Source organism: Condylura cristata, unplaced genomic scaffold, assembly GCF_000260355.1.
Source record: "Condylura cristata isolate star-nosed mole 26May11 unplaced genomic scaffold, ConCri1.0 scaffold00003, whole genome shotgun sequence".
In the NCBI taxonomy this organism is placed as follows: Eukaryota; Metazoa; Chordata; class Mammalia; order Eulipotyphla; family Talpidae; genus Condylura; species Condylura cristata.
In genome coordinates this window covers 31,554,026-31,575,046 of record NW_004567104.1, presented here as the reverse complement: position 1 = coordinate 31,575,046, position 21,021 = coordinate 31,554,026, and the positions used below count along the sequence as shown (strand labels likewise).

The following is a 21,021-nucleotide window of genomic DNA, read 5'->3' as shown; positions in this document are numbered from 1 at the left end:
AGTTGGGAGCACAACAGGCAGTTGACAAGTACACTGCTGAGGGGAGCAGTGGGGAAGACTGGAGAGGTCTGCTGCACCATGTGGGTCAACACTGAGGCTGGGGATCGAACTTGCACTGAAATGGCTATGGCTAGCTTGCAGTGCTGCATCCTAACTCATTGCGCTACCAGGGAGGGTTCTCTTCTTATACACTTCCACAAAGTAGGGAAGGAGAGGAAGAACAGTAGAAAAAATCAGGAGTTTAGGAGAGAAGAGGGTGATAGGATTCTTGTGCTAACTTAAATTGGAAAAATAGTCTGGAGGAAGACAGGGCTAAAGTTTAATGTTTCTGATTAAAATTTCTTTCTATAGAAATTGATAGTGTGCATAGTGATATGGAGGAGCATGTTTAAAAAATGATGACTATAAAGATTTTTTATATATGAAAATGAGTTATTTTGTTGCAGAATCTTCCTTTTAAATACACAATTCATGGGTTACTTAAAGATGATCCTTTTCTTGTTGGTAAAGCCTGATAGGACTCCTCTTCTTGAAGAAGCCAAAACATCTCCTTAATGTATGAGAGCTAAAAAAAAAAAAATGTTTGTAAATATTATAATAATATATTGATTCTAAACAAGTGAGATTTAATAGTTTTTCTGTGTTGGGAGTTAAGGTGAGAGCATGAAGATCTGTGTGAACCAAGGATATTAAATACAAAACAGTGCTTAAATGAGTAGTTTTTCTTTTTATGGTGTCTTTTTTTTTTTGTCTTCTTCTGGTCTGCTCAAGTGAGCATTGCAGCTGGTTACTCCTGGCATCAGGTACTGTGGACCAGCTTATAATGAGAAGCAACTGATGAATAAAAGTTCTGTCTATCTTCATTTAGTGAAACATGAAAAAGAATAAGTGAGATGTTCTGAGAAAATGTGGAAATTTTCCTGGCCATGAAGTGTTAGTGTGTAACACGCTCATTTCCCTTCTGTAGGCCAGTGATCTTATTACTGTTGATTGTTGCTGGAACTCCCAGGTGGGTCTCTTGACGCAGTCATTGATTAGGGATAGAAGCAACCCTGAGTGGACCCCTCCTTCCCACCATGTCTCTCCTTCTGCACAGTCAGATTTTGGCCACAAGTGGAGAAAAGCACTAACAGGGGGTGTCGTGGTCTCCAGTCTGTCTCACTGAGACAACACAGAATTCTCTTTCAGGCTCCATTTGTGCCCTCTCCCTGACGTGATACCCAGCAGTGATTCCACTTGCAGCTCCAGGGATCTGAGAGTGGGCTGGCTCTCCCTGAGAATCCTTGTGGGGATTAAATGATAGGGCATAGTGGGCTGGCCTGGGATTTTGTGTGCATGGAGAAGCTGGATCCTCTTTTCCCACACAGTTCATGCTGGGCTGGATTGTCTTTTGCCTCTGGAAGCCACTGTTTCTCCAGGCACATCATTATTTTTCATTCTGTGTGAGCCCCAGTCCTCTGCTTCTAGTCCTGTAACAGAAACTCAGCTAGATCCAAGAAAGACCTTTTCAAAGTGAGACCTAGGCAGAGAATGAGTTGCTGAAGAAGAGAGGGCATATCCTTCCCAAGACCTCAGGCTTTCCCGCCTCCTGTGCATTGCAGACTGATGACTGTGAGGTTGAGGGGGAAGAGGAAGGATGGAGAAGGGTATTGCTTCCAACTTAAGGACTTTTGTAATGCACTTTTCCCATTTGTAAAATAAAAACTAACAATATACTATCTATAGAAAATGCATAAGGAATTCTTTAGGGCCTTGTAGTCCATCTTAATATTTATTAACATTCAGATATTTACTGTGGGCCAGACACTGTGCTGGGCTCTAGAAGTTTTGTTTTTTTTTTTTAAAAGGTCTCATCTTCCAGTTCATAGGTGACTTGGTGGTAGCAATTTTATGGGGAGTAATCTGAGAAGAGAGATCAAACACTGCACAAAAATGAACAAGAACGTTATAAAGGTCCACTTTTCAGGTGCAGGAGTTCACAGTAATAGGGCTGTACTGTTGTTCACCCAGCGCATGGCTTTGTGTCCATGGTGGAGGGTGCTGCAGACTGTGCCTTCCTTGACACGCACCTCGGTAACCCCTGTGGCCTGGAATCACCCTGTAATATCCCTTCTCTTTCGGACCCTGCCCCAGTGGGCTGGAATGTGGAGCCCGACCAGGGAGTGACTTTCTGACCTACTGTGGGTTGGGACCTACTGAGACTGGGACCCAGGAATTCAGGCATCTGACCTTTCTCACCCTGATTCTTTCTGTTTTATTGTCCACAGGATCTTTTCGGAATGATGGTTTGAAAGCTTCTGATGTCCTCCCCATCCTAAAGGAAAAAGTGGCTTTCGTGTCTGGTGAGTGCCTGTAGAACTTTCTTTTGTAGACCCAGAGAACTGTGTGTGTGTGTGCGCACACATACGCATAGGTGCTTACTTCCTTGTGTAGGAAAGAAGCAGCACACCTGGACGCAGTGTTCTGAACAGCTGCTCCCTCTCTGTAGAGACAGACAGAAGGAGAAGGCAGGGCTCTGGTTCTTGCTGAGTGCCCTGGAGGCATTCACAAGCACAGGGGTGACTCCCCCAGCCTTCACACACTTTGACCAGCTTCACCTCCTGGGTCTGTCAGGTTCAGCAAGAGTTACCAAACCTGGGAGAGATGCTGCAGCTGGAAAACCGTCCACTTCACACATTCCCTGAGGTTTTATTTGGGCTCTTCTCTGAGTGGGTCATAAATTAAAAACGTTTCTGGCTCCTCCTTATCTCTTATTCCTGGCAAAGGGAATTCAAGTGTTTGTATTCATTTATATATTTCTGAATGACATCTAAACATTTATTCCTGACTTCCCTCTCCAACTCACCTTGTGCACCTGTACCTTTTCATGTCTAATCCAAGGGCTGGCAAACGGCACCTGTGGCCAGCTACCTGGTTCGTGTGGTTAGCCATGTACTTTTGTGCAGGTAGTATATTATTTTCTCATTGCTGCTGTAATAGTGATCACAGATTTGGGGACAGTAGAAATGTATTCTCTCACAGTTATGAAAAGCAGAAGTCCAAAGTTAGCTTGCAGCTGAAGCTCAGGTGTCAGGAGGGCTCTGCACTACTTCTGGAGGTGCTACTGGGGAACCCTCTCTTGCTTCCTCTGGCTTCTGGTGGCTGCTTCTGCTGTGTCTTTGTCTGGCTGTGACTGCATTACTCCCAGGTCTGCCTCTGGGTTGCAGTGCTTCTTCTCATCTGTCTGTATCAAATCTCCTGCCTCTCCATAAGGATACCTCTGATTGCATTGGAAGCTCACTTGTCATCAGAATAATTTCCTCATCTCAAGACCCTGACTTAGTCACATATGCAAAGACTCTTTTTGCCAAATGAGGAAGCTTTTACAGGTTTGGGAGATTAGGACCATTAGGGTCATTAGTCAGCCTGCTACCAGTACTGTCAGTGATTGCTTGCTCACTATATCTGCAGAGTTCTGTTGTTCCAAAGAAAGACCAGAGAGCCAGAAATCTAAGATATTCACAAGCTTAGCTTTCATAAAAAGACTAGTGACCCCCGATGTAATGGGAGCCAGCGACTGGCCAAGGGCTGTTACTGTTCTCCCAGGAGGTGCACCAGCCTTATTCATGGTGCCAGCCCCAGGCCTCCACTCCAGTCCTCCTGATCATTACCTCTGGCAGGGGGTGAAGGAACGTGTGTGAGTAGCCAACAATCACATTTTAAGTACTTAACGCTGTTTGGACAGAGCCTTTGTTTCTGGATGTTCTGGTCATCCGCAATAATGACTGCAGGATCACCAGGACCAAGCCAGAATGCTCCCACAGTGCAGAGGCTCTCTGCGTAGGCACTGCTAGCTGGGCTGCTGGGTGACAGTCAAGATGGAGAGAAGAAAGAGAGGGAGGGGTTGGGGGGGGGAGAGGAAATCTCCCACCTGACAAGAGAGATGAGAAGAGTCTGGGTGGGGTGGTGAGAGGTGAGGAGAGTGTGCAGTGGGAGCATGTAATCCTTTGTACGGGACCAAGTGGGTTCCATATAATTAGTAGTAGAGTAACAATAATACTAGCCTCTTATTATTGTCGTTGCTGCTCTCCGAGTAGAGTTATCAGGGCCCTGCCTTTCCATTCATGCTAGGTGTTTGCGTATCCTACTAGGTAGTGAAGCCTGTCACTGAAGGCAGATCCTTTTGCAGGGCCATGTGGTAGCAATTTCAGTATGGGTAGAGGTGAGGGTAAGACAACCTCCAAACCTGGCTCTGAGTGCTTGCCGAGCACGTGGGAGGACCTTGACGGTAAGTCCTGGAGGCCCCTGGGTAGCCCCAGTCTCTGACTTCTGCTGCCCGTAGTATTATTTACTCTCAAGTGGAACCCAGTCAGAACTTTCCCTTCTCCTACCGCCATGAGCCTTCATTAAAGTGATGTTTTCCTGTCCCCTGTGTGTCTTACTAGTCCACCCTTATCTCTCTCGTCTGAGCTTCCATTTCCTGCAGTACTTTCCCCACACCTTCTGCCAGTTTAAGCATCTCTTCTCCTCTCCAAGTAAATCCCACTTTGCCCCCTCCAGGAAGCTTTCCCAGCTTAATGCCTGCCCTGTGAGCACCATCCCATTCTGCATCAGTTCAGGGTACGTGAGTGCAGACACTGACGTGGGGGAGCATTGCTTGATTGTTCGTGGCTTTTTTCCATGTGAATTCTGTTAGAGCCATGGGCAGGACCTATTCAAGCCTAGCAAAGAGCTTCCCAGGCTTTGGGAGTTGTCCTAATGGAGCACATAAAAGCAGTGTGCCAGGCTGTCAGTTTCTCAGGCACAAGGCAGATAGAGGCATCCCAGAGCAGGACCAAGGGGCTAGGTGAGTGCTGCCCCTCCCCACATGCCAACTTAGCACCTGGGCCACGTCTTGTTCATCTGTACAGCATGCCAGGAGTCTTTGAGCAAGTGGAACAGTTTCCTACCGTGCCTGGGAAGGACACTGAGGCCACTAGGGAGATGATTTGCTGCATCTAAAAACAAAACAAACCAAAAAAGCCTGTTACATCATGAGCTTTTAAAAGAAAAACACAAGAATAAAGCAAAATAAAGCAACCCACAATTAAAAATGCAGTGGAGCGATTGCATTTCCTTCAGAGGAGAAAGCACTGCAGGAAGGTGGTAAGCAGAGCAGCAAACTGTTGGTTGTGCCCACTCTCCCCTGCCAGTGCCCCCAGCATGACCAGGGTAAAGGAAAGCTGTGCTGCCATGGGAACCTACATCTGGAATAATTCATTTTGATCCCACAGAAGCTGTGTGTGGGTGTGAGCACGTGTGTGTCACAGGATCAGGGACTGTTCCTCAGGGAACCTCTGTTTCCAGCCCTATCCCATCCTGCTCCATTATCCTCAACTTGGGTCCCTTCTCTGGGCTTTCTTCTGTTCACATTCCCCATTGTCCCTTTTAGCTCTCTTCTTGTGCAGGCCCACCTCACCCTTATAGCCTTCCCATGGGCTGAGACCCACCTTTGGGCACCTCCAGATGATCCCTGTTTGTCTCCTTATCTCTCACTGACACGCTTCCCCATCGATCCAGAGAAACACCATGCCACCGTGGCACAGTCTTTGTGCCCCAGACCTGTGCCCCTCAAAATGTGTTCCATAGATGATCCCCTTATTGCCTAAGAGAAAAATGACTTTTCATCAATAATTTTGGAAATACTGTATGTTATAGCTCCTTCTTAGAGATTTGTAGTTTTCATTAAAATGCATATCCATTAAACATAAAAAAGCATCTCCAAACTATAAAAAAGCATCTCCAAACTCATTCCCTTAAGAAAATTATGTGCACATAATAACCTCTTGCACAACAATTGTTACATGAACCAAACTTTTGGTATGATCCCCTCTATTTTTTTTCACACTTCCCTCCTACCCCCTGCATCTTTTGAAATTACACTAATTGTACTTGACTCCCCTGAAAGATGCCAGCACTATCCCTTTACCAGGTCAGTTGAGAAGCCTTAACCCTCCCGACTCCTGGCCTTGCTTCCTCCCAGCCCTGTCCTGTCCTTCCTCAAAGGAAGGTGACCATTTCCATTTATATCATCTCCCTTTCTTTATTCTCTGTAGTCCTATCCTGTAGCTCCTGGCACCAAAGCATTGCATAAGTGGGCAAGTGGTGGGTATTTGATGAATAAGGGGATGTTGCTTTTGAAGATCCTGCCACCATCTCTGTCACCTTTTCAAAATATGACTGTTCTTGTTTCCCAGTCTCTGGAATCCACTTCCATAATGTACGTTGCCCTTAGCATTCTTTGTCTCTACCACTCTGTGTAATTTAAACAGCAATTATTGATCAAATCTTGTAGTTCCATGACTGCTCAGCCTCCATGGCACCAACATCTGCCCCTACCATCACCACCAGAGCCAAGACCTTGGCTCTTGATGTATCTGTCTATGGCCTTAGCCTCTTTCCTTTGACCCTCTGACATTCCTCTATCAGTTAAGAGCGTACAGCTAGCAGAAAAACCAAACATGCCATTCCCTTTTACCTGTCAGCTCATAAACCAGCAGGATGTTTCCTGCCCTGGCTGGTCTTTCCCCTATACTCCATGCATTAACTCTATTTTGCCTTCACTCAAGACAGAGCCTAGCATTGACACCTATCAACAGAGTTCTCATTATGTCCATACACTGCCACCGATGCATGCCACCTACTCATGCTGTTCAGTCTCTAGGGAAGCTCTCCACTAGGGTGCACTCTCTCCCAGCATCTCAAGCCTACCCTCACCTTTGGCAGGTGATCTCATCACCTGTTATACTTAAGGAACGATTTCCCCCAGACATTTTGGACTTCTCTCTTACAATATTACTTGTTTTCTTCTCCCTCTTTGAGTTCTCTCAGCCTGTCTCTGAAAGGGCAGGGGCAAGACCCCTCCTTTTATTTGCTCTGTGGCCCTGCTCCATATCTATTCAACAAAATGCTCTTCTTCATCTCTGTATGTTTTTCCTACACTCTTGCAAGGGTTTTACTTTCAGAAAAATACCCAGTTTGACCAGGGAGAGGTCTGAATTTCCCCAGATATTCTCCTCTGAGTCCCTATCTCTGGAGGCTTCCTCAACTATGAAACTCCTGTCTCCAGAGGCACAGCTGGCCCTTGCTGGAAGATAGAGTGCCAGAAACCCTCTAAGTCTCTGTCAGCCATTGCCACTCATGGTGCTCCATGAGTGCTACTGTATGAAGGTCAGGAGGAAAGTAATAGGTGCCTTTAAAAACACCCAACAGTGAATGAGGGGTGGGTGGGGAGGAAGTGCACGGGACTATCTATGGTGATGGCACACGGGTGACTTGGTGATGGGAAACCCGTGGGGATTACAATTGAGATGAAAAATGCAAATGACAAATGTACAAAATGATGTAAAAATAAACTTTAAAAAAAAAACACTCAACAGTGAAAATTCTTAGGTGAGATCAAGGCTGAAGAGAGAGGTTAGGAGCATGGGAAAACCTCCCAGCTCTTGGGAAATCTTCCATTTAATTCCCCTGCGTCCTTTTCTTTATGCAGAGGCAGTTGGGAAATGGATTCCAAGGCAGATGAGATGGGGGCGGTTATCAGTACTAAGAACCAGGGTCTGTGGTGTGGAAGCCTGGAGCTGTTGCTGTGGAGCCCAGCTCTGTGGCATCTGTATACCAGTCTGCCCTGGAGGAGGGCAGGGAGTGTGCCAAGACACTTTTTCACCAGGGCCAAATCCATCAGGGACTTCATCTTGTTGGATCCTTTCCTCCTTGCAACCTCCTTGTTTACTTCTTAGTAGTATCCTGAAGTTGCATGAATTTTGTCTGTCAAACCACCCTTCTGTCTGTGTGGCTTGTGGACCCCACAATTAGAGGGAAATGTTATTCATGAGTTCACACTTAATAGGGGTCCCCACATCATTTTGTGCCTTTTTCCATCTCAGTTGTAATCCCCCTGGGCTTTCCATCACCAGATTACCCGTGTGCCATCTCCATAGTCCAGTGCACAGTTCACTCCCCCCAATTTTTGATCCCATTCCCCCCCCACATAAAATGTCTCTGCTATATCATTGTTCATTATTATTATTATTTTCTCCTCCAGTCCTTTCTACTCCTGCTATAAGTGAAACCATCAGTATTTTTCCTTTTCTTTCTGGCTTATTTCACTAAGCATGATCCCTTCCGGCTCCAGCCATGTTGCTGCAAAAGGCATGAGTTTATCTTTTTTAGTTGTTGAGTAATATTCCATTGTATATATGTACCACATCTTTTTAATCCAGTCATCTACTTTTTGGCATTTGGGTTGTTTCCATGTCTTTCCAATTATAAATAAAGCAGCAATAAACATGGGGGTGCAGGTGTCTTTTTGAATCTGTGTTTTTGTGGAGTCATATGGCTCCAATTTTAGCAGTTTGAGAAACCTCCAAACAGTTTTCCTTAGTGGTTGTATTAGTTTGCATTCCCACCAACAGTGCAGGAGTGTTCCCTTTTCTCCATATCCTTGCCAATATTTGTTGTTGCTAGTTGTTTGAAGATGTGCCATTCTCACTGGTATGAGGTGATATCTCATTGTGGTTTTAATTTGTATCTCTCTATTAGAAATGATGTTGAACATTTTTTCATATGCTTGTAAGCCATTTGCATTTCCTGAAAGAGGTCCTTTTTTTTGAAGGACTTAGCTTTCAGCATTTTTGGTGTGGGACTGGCCCAGTCAACTCCTCCTCCCTCTTGCCCTGTGGGTCCACTCTGAGGGGTGTCAGGCAGCTGCTTGGGATGCAGAAGTATGATGGTGTGTAATAGGCAGTGACTATAAGGATTTGGTTACTTCACCTTATCTTTGTCCCCGTCTCATCTTCCTGAGAATACTTGGTCTTGCTTCCTAATTATAGCATCCATTAATGACTAATCTCAACCAGAGAATAGTGAATAGAAAGTTTGTAAAATTGAAGAAAGAAAAAGCAACCATGCAAAAGCCCATCACTCTAATAACAACAATGATCATCTACTTGTACTTCTTACAGCTCTTTTTTATATGCAGTATTTAGAAAACATTTTTAATCATCTTGTGCACATATGCATTTGTGGTGATTAAGACTTTGAACATTCTTATTTCCGATACAGATTCATGCACTTCTCCAGCAGGAGGACAGGTGGCACCTCAGGAAGGCAGGTTGTGGGTTCTCTGCTCGTGTAGAAAGCAGTTAATCTTAAAATCTTCTAGAATGCTGTTGTGGATGGATGAGTGCATGAAGGACTTCTCACCCTAGTAATCAGTTAATCCTGAGCACTCCCACTTTACAGAAATCTGGAGAGAGAAGTGAATTGGAGGTTACATTTCCAAAGACCATAGCATTTTCAATGACTTGTTTTCTCAATAAGAACTGTTAACACCACTTTTATCATTCCCTCACATCTGCAGAGAGCTTTACTTCACAAAGGGCTTCCCCAGTGCCACCTTATCAGTCCTCCCGCAGCCTTGTAGTGTGATTGTCATTAATTTCATCTGCATTTTGTAGATGAGTCATGAGAGAGGTCAAAGTCTCAACCAAGGTCCTCTAGCCAGAATCCATACCTTATCCTAAGCAGTGACCACTGGACTTCTCTGGGCACCATATGTCTGCCTGCTTCATTCACCATTCAGATATAATTCTTTTTTCCTCCCCTTTGGCACCCTTTCTGGCTTGTTTTTTTTAAACTTTCTCTTTTTCTTCCCTGCAGGGGGTCGTGATAAGCGGGGTGGACCCATCCTGACCTTCCCTGCTCGAAGCAATCATGACAGAATAAGACAGGAAGACCTTCGGAAACTTGTGACCTATTTGGCCAGCGTGCCAAGGTAAGGTGAGAGGGCAGTCCTGTAAGGGAGGGGAAGGGAGCTGGCCAGATGTAAGTGAGTTAGAATGCGCCTTCATCCTGGGAGGCAGCCCTGGTTGTGTTTGCCCTCAGAATGGATTCTGGTTATTCCTGGAACATTGCACCTACTGTTTGCCTCATGCCCACACTTCCTATTGTTACTACTGGGATTTCCATGCATGAGTGGGAGTTATGAGATCAGGTGAAGACCAGAACAGAGCATGGAACAGGGAACAGTGTGGCTGTGGGAGGAGGGATGGGAAACTGCTACCTACCTTGGGGAGATGGGAAACCCAGTTAACCCCACTCTGGCTTGTGACTTTTAGAGTTTGTGGTAAAATAACTCCACTGTGCCATTCAGTTGAGTCTGTTGCTCAGTCTAGGTAGGCATTTTCGATGAGGTAATATTGCACCCAAGAGGAGATGAACATTGTTTTTTGGGGACAAAAGAATTACTCCTTTATGTATTAGGCATAGATAGACATATGGCAGAACATGTACAGTATATTTGTGATACTAAAACTTTGCTGGGTTGATGATTAAGGAAAAAACTTATAATATGTCTCTTTTGGAACAGAGGACAATGGCAATTTTAAAAAGGTTGAGAAACATTTTCTGAGTGTCTTTGGATAGTGCTGGCCATGGTGGTGGGTGGAAGGAGACATGTCAAGGACATGGCCTATATCGGTTAACGAAGGGAGAGGAGAGGTCTTCATCTAGTCAAACAGTCACAGACTGTGAGATCCAGAAAGGTTCTGAGAAGTAAAGTAGGCAAATATGTGTCATACTCTGTTTAGGAAACAGGGTCCGAATGGGCTAGTGCAGAGCTTGCCAAGAACTCTATCTCCTTGACCTGTGTCCCAGTTCTACCCCCAAAACCCCTCTCCACCACTGAGGACTCTGCTCTCTGTCTCTCATTGGGGCCACAAGTGCTCAGGTATTTGTTGTGGCAAATAAGAAGTGACTTTCAGAACCAACATCTGGTCTGTGCATTTTAGAGGAGAATTAGTAAGTTATAGAGAGGAACTATGTATTTAGCCTTTGCTGGGAAACCTTGGATAATTGTTCAGTGTGCTGATTAAATTCTTGAAGTAGGTGTCAAATAAGGCAAGCACTACATTTTAAAGAATGATAGGCAAGACAGAAGTGACGGAAACTGGTGAATGGTGATGGGCCTGTGGTAAAGGGGATTTAAGAGCAGCATTAAATGCTTGGAAAGATGTTGAACAGAATGGGGAGATGGGGAGTCCTGAAGAGCTTCAAGCAGAAGGCTGTGAATAAATAAGTGTTGAGTGATGTCTTTTTTTTTTTTTAATTATATCCACTGGGGACCAATAAAAAAAAAAGATTAAAGGACTTAACGCCAATGAAAGGGACTTGATTTATCATCAAAAAAGAACTTGTAAACTTCGAGTGCATGAGATTTTTTTTACTGAAGAATAGAATACAGTTTTTTTTTTTTTTTTTACTAGAGGTCTTTATAGGGAGGAAATATTCCCATTGTTTCAGTGGCAAGGTGATGGGCTAAATAGCCATGATTGAACTAGGTAATTTAGCAATTTAGCCATGTAGGGGTTAGACAGTTTGAAATGTGCCATGCCTTGGTATAATACTAACAAGCGTATTTCATGGGAGCCTGTGCTGGACAATCAGTTCTTTTAGAGCCAGAAGAAACTAGGATCCCAGGAGCCAGGAAGGCTACATTTTCCTTTGGGTATATTTATTACCCTACAGCTAATGCATGCTCATCTTTTCTTTAGAATGGAAAGTGGGAGTTGGAAGAACACTTTTCTTCACCCTGACTTTTTAAGTCAAGATGGAACAAAACAGATTGGAAACAACTGAAAAGGAATTGATTCCTGCTGGGTGAAGGGGAGCAGAACTTAAGAGAGGCTGTGAGGAAGATCTTGAAAAAAGCAGAAACAGTACATTATCATTGAGGGAACACACGAGATGCAAGTTCTCTGCTTCTCTGAGGGTGGCCACAAGCTTTGCGCCCTGTGAACTTGAAAACACAGAGGTTCTTCTCAGGTTCTGGCAGGTGGGGGGCAAAGCTCCTGTTGCATCTTCCATGGGAACAGTTGCCCTGGGGTTCCTGCTGTCTTCCCCCAAGGGCTCTGTGTTCATCAGCAATGACTGTCCGGCAGGCTTCAGAGTTTGCTAACTAGCCATGCCCATCTGTCACTTCTAGTTCTGTTGACCACATACTCATACACAGCAACTGTCAGAAACGAAACCTGGAACAGGATTGTTCAAAAGATGATGAAGTATGGGGAAGGAAACTGAAGAAAAGAGTGGGGCAGATAGCTTTTGACAGTCTAATGCTTACTCATGACCTGGGCAAGGAAGGTAAACAATGAATAGATAAATCAGTCAATGAGACTGAGTAGAAGAAATTATTTTGGGAATGGCCCAGGAGGCTGGGGGTGGGGGCAGGAAGAGAAGGATCTGCTCTACAAAATGGTATGATCACCTGTAGGTGACATGGAATCTGTGTGTGTTCATTTTTTACTAAGCAGGTACTTAGAGCCTCTATATGCTAGGTAGTTTGAAAAATAATGGTGACCACACACAGGCATTTTGGGAAAGTTTGAAAAAACCTGAATATGTCCCTACCCAATGCCAAACCAATGACCATAAAGAGTAGGCAATGTGTGACTAATAGCATAGATGACCTTGCTAGTGGAAGGCAAGAAAATAGGAGCCAGTGAATGCTGAAAGAGGATACAGAACTAAGGATCCATTCTAGAATAAGTAATTAAACACATGGTTATGGGAATATTTAGGAATTAATGGGACTAGTCCTGCTGTTCTTTGTGAAGACCAGGTCATGTCTGGACTGTGGTGTCACTCATACTTTAGGAACTGTGTTGACCAGTTAGAGTACTGTCAGGGGAGCAGCAAATTGAGGGGTCCATACACTATGTCTCTATAGAGGAAGGAATGAAGGATGCCTGCTTGTAGGAATATAAAGGAAAGAAAAGTGATTTCCTGACTTCAGGTGTCAGGAAAGCTGCCCCAATAACAGGGAATAAGCGTGGTCTCCATTGCTTCAATGGGTAGAAATGAGAGAGATCAGGAGATAATCTGACCTGAAGAGTACTCTGTCCACATGGAATCTGTCCAGCAGTGATACTGCTGCCCCTGGCATAAGTGACCTTCCTGTCTCTAAAGTTTGAATGACCTGCTGTTAGGGGTTCTGTAGAAAGAATTCCTCCACTGGCTTGAAAAATGGTTACATAATTTCTAAGAAGCTTTCCTGTCCAGATTCTGTGTTTCTCTAAAGCTGGAAAAAAAACAGACCCCATAAAATCTGGTACCTCAAAACAAAATACTAGCCCCTTCAACATATATTCCCTTTCTCAGGCACCCTAAGTAAGTCTAGAATTTGACTTCACAAATCAAAAGGGAACTGCTTCCTAGTCCCTTTGGGTTCTGAGTGGGAATTTGGGGGACATCACATGGGTCAAGGATCATCCTAGGTTTGACAGTCTGGAATAATCCCAGTTACTCTTGGAGCTCGCTTCAGCCTGAGATGAGCCAGCCCCTTCTGGCTTCCCGTTTTGTTCCTTGTGAGTTTGAGAATCTCTCTCCTGACTCCTCTCTAAGCTTTCTTTCTATTCTGAGAAGTCATAGACTATCAGGTCAGTAAGAGTCTTTAAACTCTTCTAATTCAATTTTCTCACCATTTACTTAACTCAATAGATATTTGTTGAGTGTCTGCTATGAGCCAGGGCCTGAATAGGGATCTGGGTGAGTTTCTGTCACTATTATTTATTTTCTGATTGTCATCCATTCTCTACTTTTCTCTTTACCTGCTATCTGCTTGCTTTTACTTTTATGTGTAAGAGGTGGAAAGGAGATATTAGATACAATCAGCTGATGAATATCCCTAGAAATTGAGAGACAGGATAAAAACAGCTAACCCAAGAGTAAACAATTATCCCTATGTTACTCCCACTAGAGATCATCTATTTACTGTTGTTCTGGGAGTTGACCATATGCTTGAAAGAGGAATTTCTAAGTGTCTGGTAAAGAAATCTAGGTAATTTTTATGGCATTGAATTTCTTCTTCTCATTTTCATTTACCCTGCTTTGTCATTACCATTTTGCTGCTGATCCTAAGGGCACCAATTATTAGCCTTTTGATGTATCTGCCACTTAACTCTGCTCTTAGCAGCACTGCGGAGATGCTGAGCATTGCAGTAAAGAATGCAGGTGTCATAACGATGAAGAAGGATGACAAGAAATTAAGATGGGGTGTTCTCTCAAGAATATTCTCAAGCCAAGGTGCTAGTATGCACAGCTTATTACTTGATAATATTTGCTCCTAAATTCAATGAAAGCTAAATTGGGCTTATAGCCAGCAATGTCTTTATGCAGCACCACCAGGAAAATAGGAATAAGTAGAGAAAAACCAGAAAGACAGTTAAAAGATGAAGAGGTAAAAACTGCAAGCATTTCCTACCTCTATATTCAGCTTGAAAGCGGCTAAGTTAGCCAAAGTGCCATCACTGAATATGTTTTGTTACAAGCGCCTTTTGAGATGTGTTATTGTGTTCTGCCCTTTGGTCTGGGATCATTGATTAAAAGATGTGGGAAATAGTGATGGAAGTTTCCAGAAAATAGAATGTATTCAGAAGGGCAAATGGAAGCTATTTGGTACAAAGTGAGACCTTGGACATATTATTCAGCATTTCTGAGTCTGATGTTCTGACCTAATATGGGAAATGAATGTTCATCTCAAAAGGGTGTCTGTCGGGTAGAAATAATCTAGCAATCTCACTGTAGCACCCAGGACACTTGTTCATCTGTCTTCTACGGGCATACATAATACTGAAGAAGAAGTAGAATAGACATATATGTACAAGAAATTTGTTAGATATGAAGGACTCCATGTAATGGGCTGTAAGTTATGAGCATAACAATACACTGAGAATCCACTTTTCAACTTCAAAGGAAGAACATCACCTCTGCCTTTGAAACTACTTGTGGCTCCTCCCTACCACAATTTTCTTTGCCTCCTCCAGAAATAAACACTATCCTGAGTTTTGTGTTTATCTTTTTCTTGCTTCTTTGTGGTATAATTTACCACATATTTTCATAAACAAGATATTGTTTAGTTTTGCTTGTTTTGAGCTTTATAAAAATGGCATCACACCATATGTAGTTTTCTATGACTAGTTTTCCCCAGCTACGGTGATATGCAACAACATAAATGAATCTTCAAACAATTTTGAGTGGGGAAAAAAAGCACTTAATGCTTCCAGTCTCTGGAACTGATCTAGTAAGTTATATGTAAGTGCTAGACATTATCTTCAAATTTATATTATTGCACTGTGTTATTTTTACATAGATTACTTTTCATAGCACTTTGAAATGGGTATTGTTACTCTTAATATGAACAAACTGAGGCCCTGCAATTGTAGGTAACTTGCCTGTGGACACACAATATGATCTGTTGTCAGATGGTCTAGCACCAGAGCTTGAGTTTTTATCCACTGAAGAGATGAAGAGGTACTGGTGATGGACTGCAGTAGGGTGTAGGAACACTGAAGTAGGGCCAAGCCTTGTTTTGGAACAGGAGGGAGAGGCTGGTAAGGAGATGAGAGTTCAGATGGCTGTAATGTTGGTGGGCAGTGACAACCTGTCCTTCAAGCCTGTTTTCTCTAATGTTGTCTTTGGATTCTAAGTGATTCTGAGTGGAGGTTGCTGTGAGTGGGGAAATGCAGGTGGGTGGTGGTTGCCTGAAATTAGATTCTGCTGGCCAGGGCAAGGAGTGGGGGGTAGGGAGTGGGGATGCCTTCCTGCCCCTGATGTTGCTGTTCAACTTTAGACACATAAATGCTGCTCATGTATGCTCATCTGTGGATGACAGTGAAATATATTTTAGTGACCATATTACACTAACAGACACAGTGAAGAAAGAGCACTTAAGACTATGGAAACTGTTTAAAGAAATGAGTAAAGACTTTTAGCAGGAAGGATCCTGAACTTAAAGACAGATATGGTGGGGGTGGGGGGTGGGTGGGAAGTGGAGAGAGGGGACTGTATTCTAGGGTTTGTTGTCCTGTTCCATTTCCTTGGGTCAGGGCATTTCTTTTCCTCAGCCTCCTGCCTGCTTCTGTCTTCGGCATCAGAAGCACAGTGCTGACATTAGCTAGCGGTCTGCTGATTGTTTTGAAGTTGGTTCACTTCTTCGGTCATCCCACTGCTGGACTTGGAAGGCTTGTGTCTCTATAGGCACAGTCTAGATGGAGCTGAGGACCTGCGTAGCTTGTGGAAATCTGGTGAAAAGCACTGGTGTATGGAGGAGGGTGCCAGCCATACTTCAAATGCAGAGAGAGCATTTGTGATTCCCTGGAGAACAATAGCCTGGACAATCAGAGGCGGAAACTGTGAGGTCAGAAGTAGTCCTAGTTATTCCAGGAACCAGTAAATGCCTTTTGGGGATAAATCACTGACCCCATGCTGGACAGAAGGGACCCTGATAGACAGGGAGTTTTTTTTTTTTTTCTTCTTTCCACTGTATCGTCAATGTAACCCTTAGAGAGGACTGCACATCACCTTAAACTTTTGGAGTGGAACTGAGGACTAGTAAGGAGAGAAAAAGTGGACTTGAGGAAAAATAATGACCCTAGAAACGATGTGGGGGTGGGGGGCGTTCCACCCTGGGGAAAAAAGAACTCCAGAACCCTTCCCTCTGTGAGGAGAAATGTGCACACTTGCTGACAAATTACCTCACTTGTAAAATAAACATAGAGTTATTACCAAACTCAGCGGGAGTGAAGGTTACATGAAAACATCTATAAAGTACATAATCCAGGGCCTGGCAAACAGAAAAGGATATGACAAACAGGAATTTTTCCCCTGGTCACGCTTGCAAGTAGGAATCTTGCTTTGTCACTTGCCTTTCATGTTACATAGCACTGCTTTGTCAAAATCAGGGTGAGATGTTATGTTTAGGGTTAGAATTAGAGCCTGTAGGAATGAAGAGTCTGTGGCAGGGTCGGTACCACTGAGGAGGCTCATAGTAGTACTGAATGACTGAGTATATGTGCTTGATAGTGTGATAAAATCTTGACACCATTTTAAGTGAGAGAAATATTTATTATAGAAAAAATGCAGAGAAAGAGAATAAAAAATACTTGTAACTCTAAAATACTAAAAATATATAGATGATTTTCCTTCCTGTTTTTTCTTTAGAGTTCAACTAAACAGAATTGAATCATATAGCTTATTTATGTTTGCTTTTTGTTTTATTCCACTTAATATTAAACCATAAGGATATTTTTATGATACTAAAATCTTTTATTAATACTGGCATGCTTTAGGATGTACCATGTTTTAACCAACCCTAGCATTAGATGTCTAAATTATTTCCAAAACTTCATTGCTTTAAGTATCTCTTACTAAATGTCTTTGAATATAAACTTCTGTCTACATGTTAGGTGATTTCTTTGGGATATATTTGTGGCAATCATAGACATTTTTTAAATACATATTGCTTTCCCAATTTATACTTTCAGTATGCCTTGCCTTAGGCTTCCATATCTTGTATTTCTCCAAATTTAAGATGATTTGCTCATCAGCCTCACTGTGTAAGCATTTGTTATCATGATCATCCAAAAGCCCAACGGAGGGTGTTATGTACCTAAATCTGATCAGGGTTTGAAAGGAGTACAGAAATTGATTGTGGAGTCTCCCAAGTTAGTTAGGAATTTTTTTTTAATCTAAACTAATAGCACTCTTAATGGTGACCACATATTAATGTTGGCATCTGCTGTGAAATTTAGAAAGACTTCATTATTTTTTGCCCCTAGTGAATTGTTACTTTTGCCTCTGGATGTGTTTCAGCTCCTTGGCTGGTTGTGCAGTCACTTCTGGGCTTGACTGAAAGCAGTTGTTAACCTCCTCTGTACTCATTTGAACTGAATTCCTTATCTGTCTTCCACTGATCAAGCTAGGCCTCCTTGAGTTTGTCCCTGGGAGGCACTGTTGAATGAACCTCTAAAGCTTAGGCGTGGCCTTTCACTTTCTTTTTTAGGCTCCTGGAAGCTGTGACCCACCAATAGTAGGCTGATTAGGAGGCTAACATTTCTGGTTTTCCTTATATTAGATAAACTTTAAAATGTTAGGTGAGGCCCTCCCTGGTGTTACAGCGGGTTAAAGCACAGCACTAAGAAGCTTAAGCCACTTCCGCATGAGTTCGATTCCCACCTGCCCGGAGGAGATCCACATGGCGAGGCAGACCTCTCCTGACCCGCCTGCTGCTCCCCTCAGCAGTGTACTTCATTAATCTGCCTGTTCTGCTCCCCACTCTGTCTCTGGTGAATCCTCTCACCCTCCGCATCTCTGGCCTGTACCCCAGTTCTGTATGAATAAATAAATAAATCTTTAAAAAAAATGTTAGGTGAAATAAATCCCAGTAGAGTTAGGTTTTGCTGGAATTCATAGTAGGGAATCAGGTGGATACACATTTAGTAGAGATTCGTTCGACTGGAATGTTGAAAATAAGGGAGTTAGCTAATATAGATGCTGGAGAGATGGCTTATCATTAGAGAAGAAGGATGTGTTTTTCACTTGAGGGATTCCAGATTTAATAGTTTCTCAACCATTTATATATGATCATATTCAGCATGTGTATATATTTCTCCCTTCACCTATCATGGTTAGGTTTCACCATGTGCCTTTATGATTTTTGGTTGTGTTTGTTTTTAGATATATATTGGACACTAGTACATAATGTTCTGATGATTGAGTTTCATAGAGACTGCCTTTTAAATATATACAATATATACACTGGCAATTTAGGTATGCTGCCACCAAGTGGCAGAATACCTCAGCTTAGCTGTCCAAGAATACATAGATGGATTTTGTCAGAGGCTCCAAATAGTAATATTATGCTTGCTCCTTATTAAATCTTGAATTTTCCAGGCCTCCCTGTATAAATTTTTTTATTGAAGCTGAGCAATAATTTTCTTTTCCTTAACTATAAAATGGGTTTAATATAACCTGCCATAGCCAACTATAGAAAATGTTACATAAAACAACTTTATAGAAATATTTAATATATACATATAAATGTATAAGTAAATATACCTATAAATATTTCAAATTGAAACTAGGAATTTTATAATTATGCTATTCAGTGCAGGGGTGGGGGAATGAAGCGTAAATAAGATTTGTTTATACCAATTCTTCACTTTTTTATAGAATCAAATCTTTTTTAAATTAAAAAGATCCTTCTTACTAGTTTTCCTTTAGGCTTAAGTGGATTTGAAGTCAAAGTACCTCAGAACATAACTTATCTTTTGGAACTTCTACTGCCTCCTCACTATTTTCATGAGCCATAAACATTGAAGATAGAAGTCTTAATTTGTCTTTTGAAATCTCTCCTCTCAGACACAATTTTTTCTTCTCATAGAAGATGGGAAGAAAAAAAGGCATTACTACCTAGTGCTTTTTGTTGCTAAGAGTATGACCCCAGTGAATACACTCTCTAGTTGCAGAAAATTTGTGTACCACTTTGCCACAGAAAGAAAGAACGTCCATTCTCTTCTTGGATTGCTTTAGATAAAAGGACTTCTCCAGAGTTTCTTTCTTAAAAGTCCAGTATCACCTAAGCAGAACAAAATATTACCGATTTGAACAAAATGTGAAGGACTTAGGAACCTAGAAAATTCACCCTCCAGCAGTGGTGAGTCTGTCTGCTCTGTGAGTTCTGATTGTCCACAGGCTTTCTCTCTGAGAGATGGTGAAGCTTGTGGGCAGGGATGCTGTCTTGTTTTGTGGGTGAATTTGCATAGCAGCACCTTGGAAACGAGCTGAATACTAATAGATTGGGAGCCCCCAAAAGGAAAGGATACTTTCCTCCCCACCTCCTCATCCTCAGGCTCTTAGTATTGCTCCTCCAGACACAAAGTCACTAAGGCCAAATGAAGTCTCCTGCATAATCTTCCCTTCCTCCTCTCTAAGGGGCTGTCCCCAGAGAATGCTAGGCAGGGCCCTGTGGCATGGCGTGGTAGAGAGAAAAGCAGGATCCTCCGGCAGAGAACAGAGCATGGGAAGCACAAGAGGGAACCAGGAGAGAACTGTCCCACCAAGGAGTAGTATTGTTTCTAAATCTAGCAAGTGTGACAGCCCACTCCATTTCTTCCCAAACCCAGATGGGAGCACTTTGTCAGAACCACAGTGACTCAGCTAGCATGAATGTTTTTCGAGAAAATTTACAGACATAATCCAAGAATGTGCTCTGATGGCCTCTCCCTCTTTCCTTTTCTTGCAGAGCTTCTGTCTTCTCCCCATCCCTGATTCCTTTTAGGTCAAGTGAGGACCAGCTCTGGTTTTTAGAGCTATTAAAAAACCCCCAAACAGACACATTTTTCTCCCTTTTATCTCTCAGACTGTTCTGTGCCATCCTGAGCTGGAATTTTGTCTGTTCCCATTGCTAGTACTTTATGTTTCAGGTTTAGCACAGACTCTCCTCGGCATGATGCCTGAGGAAGGTGTGGGCCTCGCTGGTACATGTCCCATCCTAGCTTGCTGCCTTGGAGAGAACATCTTCTCATCTCCAGAAGATTTTCAGTCTGCTTGAGGTTCTAGGACTCACTGGAGAAGACAGACACAGTGTTTTCAAGACAGTGGTTTTTAAAAAAGCATGCCTCTCAGACACAAATAACCAGACATTACTGAAGGTAAAATCTGACCTGGATTTTCAAAGTAATAGAGAAATTAGAATCCTGGAGCTTGAAGGGATTTGTGGAGATCAGCCAGGCCAACCCTTTTACTTTATTATTATTTTTTCCATCTATAAGGTGATTTACATTTTTTGTAATTAATTAACTTATTGATTACCCTTTTCTTCATTATAGCCCCCATAATTCTCCTTACCCATTAAGCATTACTATACCCATGAAACATTACTATATTCCCATGTGTCCTTCCCTCTGCTGTTTTCTTACCCCTCCTTTTTACCACTGAGTAATATTCCCTTGTAGAAATACACCACACCTTTTTGATCAATTCATCTACTTGGGGGCATTTGGGTTGTTTCCATATCTTGGCTATTGCCATGTTAGCAATAAGAATGCAAGTTTTTATGCCCTCTGGGTAGATCCCGAGGAATGGAATCATTGGATCATATGGTAGCTTTCCATAGTGGCTGGGCTCATTCCCTTCACTTTAGAAGGGCAAGTGCTGTGGTTCAGT

At 42.8% G+C, this 21,021-nt stretch overlaps 1 protein-coding gene across 1 annotated transcript in view; it reads left to right on the top strand.

Annotated features, from left to right (window-relative positions):
• Positions 1–8,733: 8,733 nt before the first annotated feature.
• The window catches only part of KALRN (kalirin, RhoGEF kinase), a 408,565-nt gene continuing 396,277 nt past the window's right edge, over positions 8,734–21,021 (top strand). Inside the window, exons 1-2 of the mRNA XM_012730450.1 lie at positions 8,734–8,749; positions 9,679–9,793. Coding sequence (XP_012585904.1) covers positions 8,734–8,749; positions 9,679–9,793 — 131 coding nt within the window. The remainder of the gene's footprint in view (positions 8,750–9,678; positions 9,794–21,021) is intronic.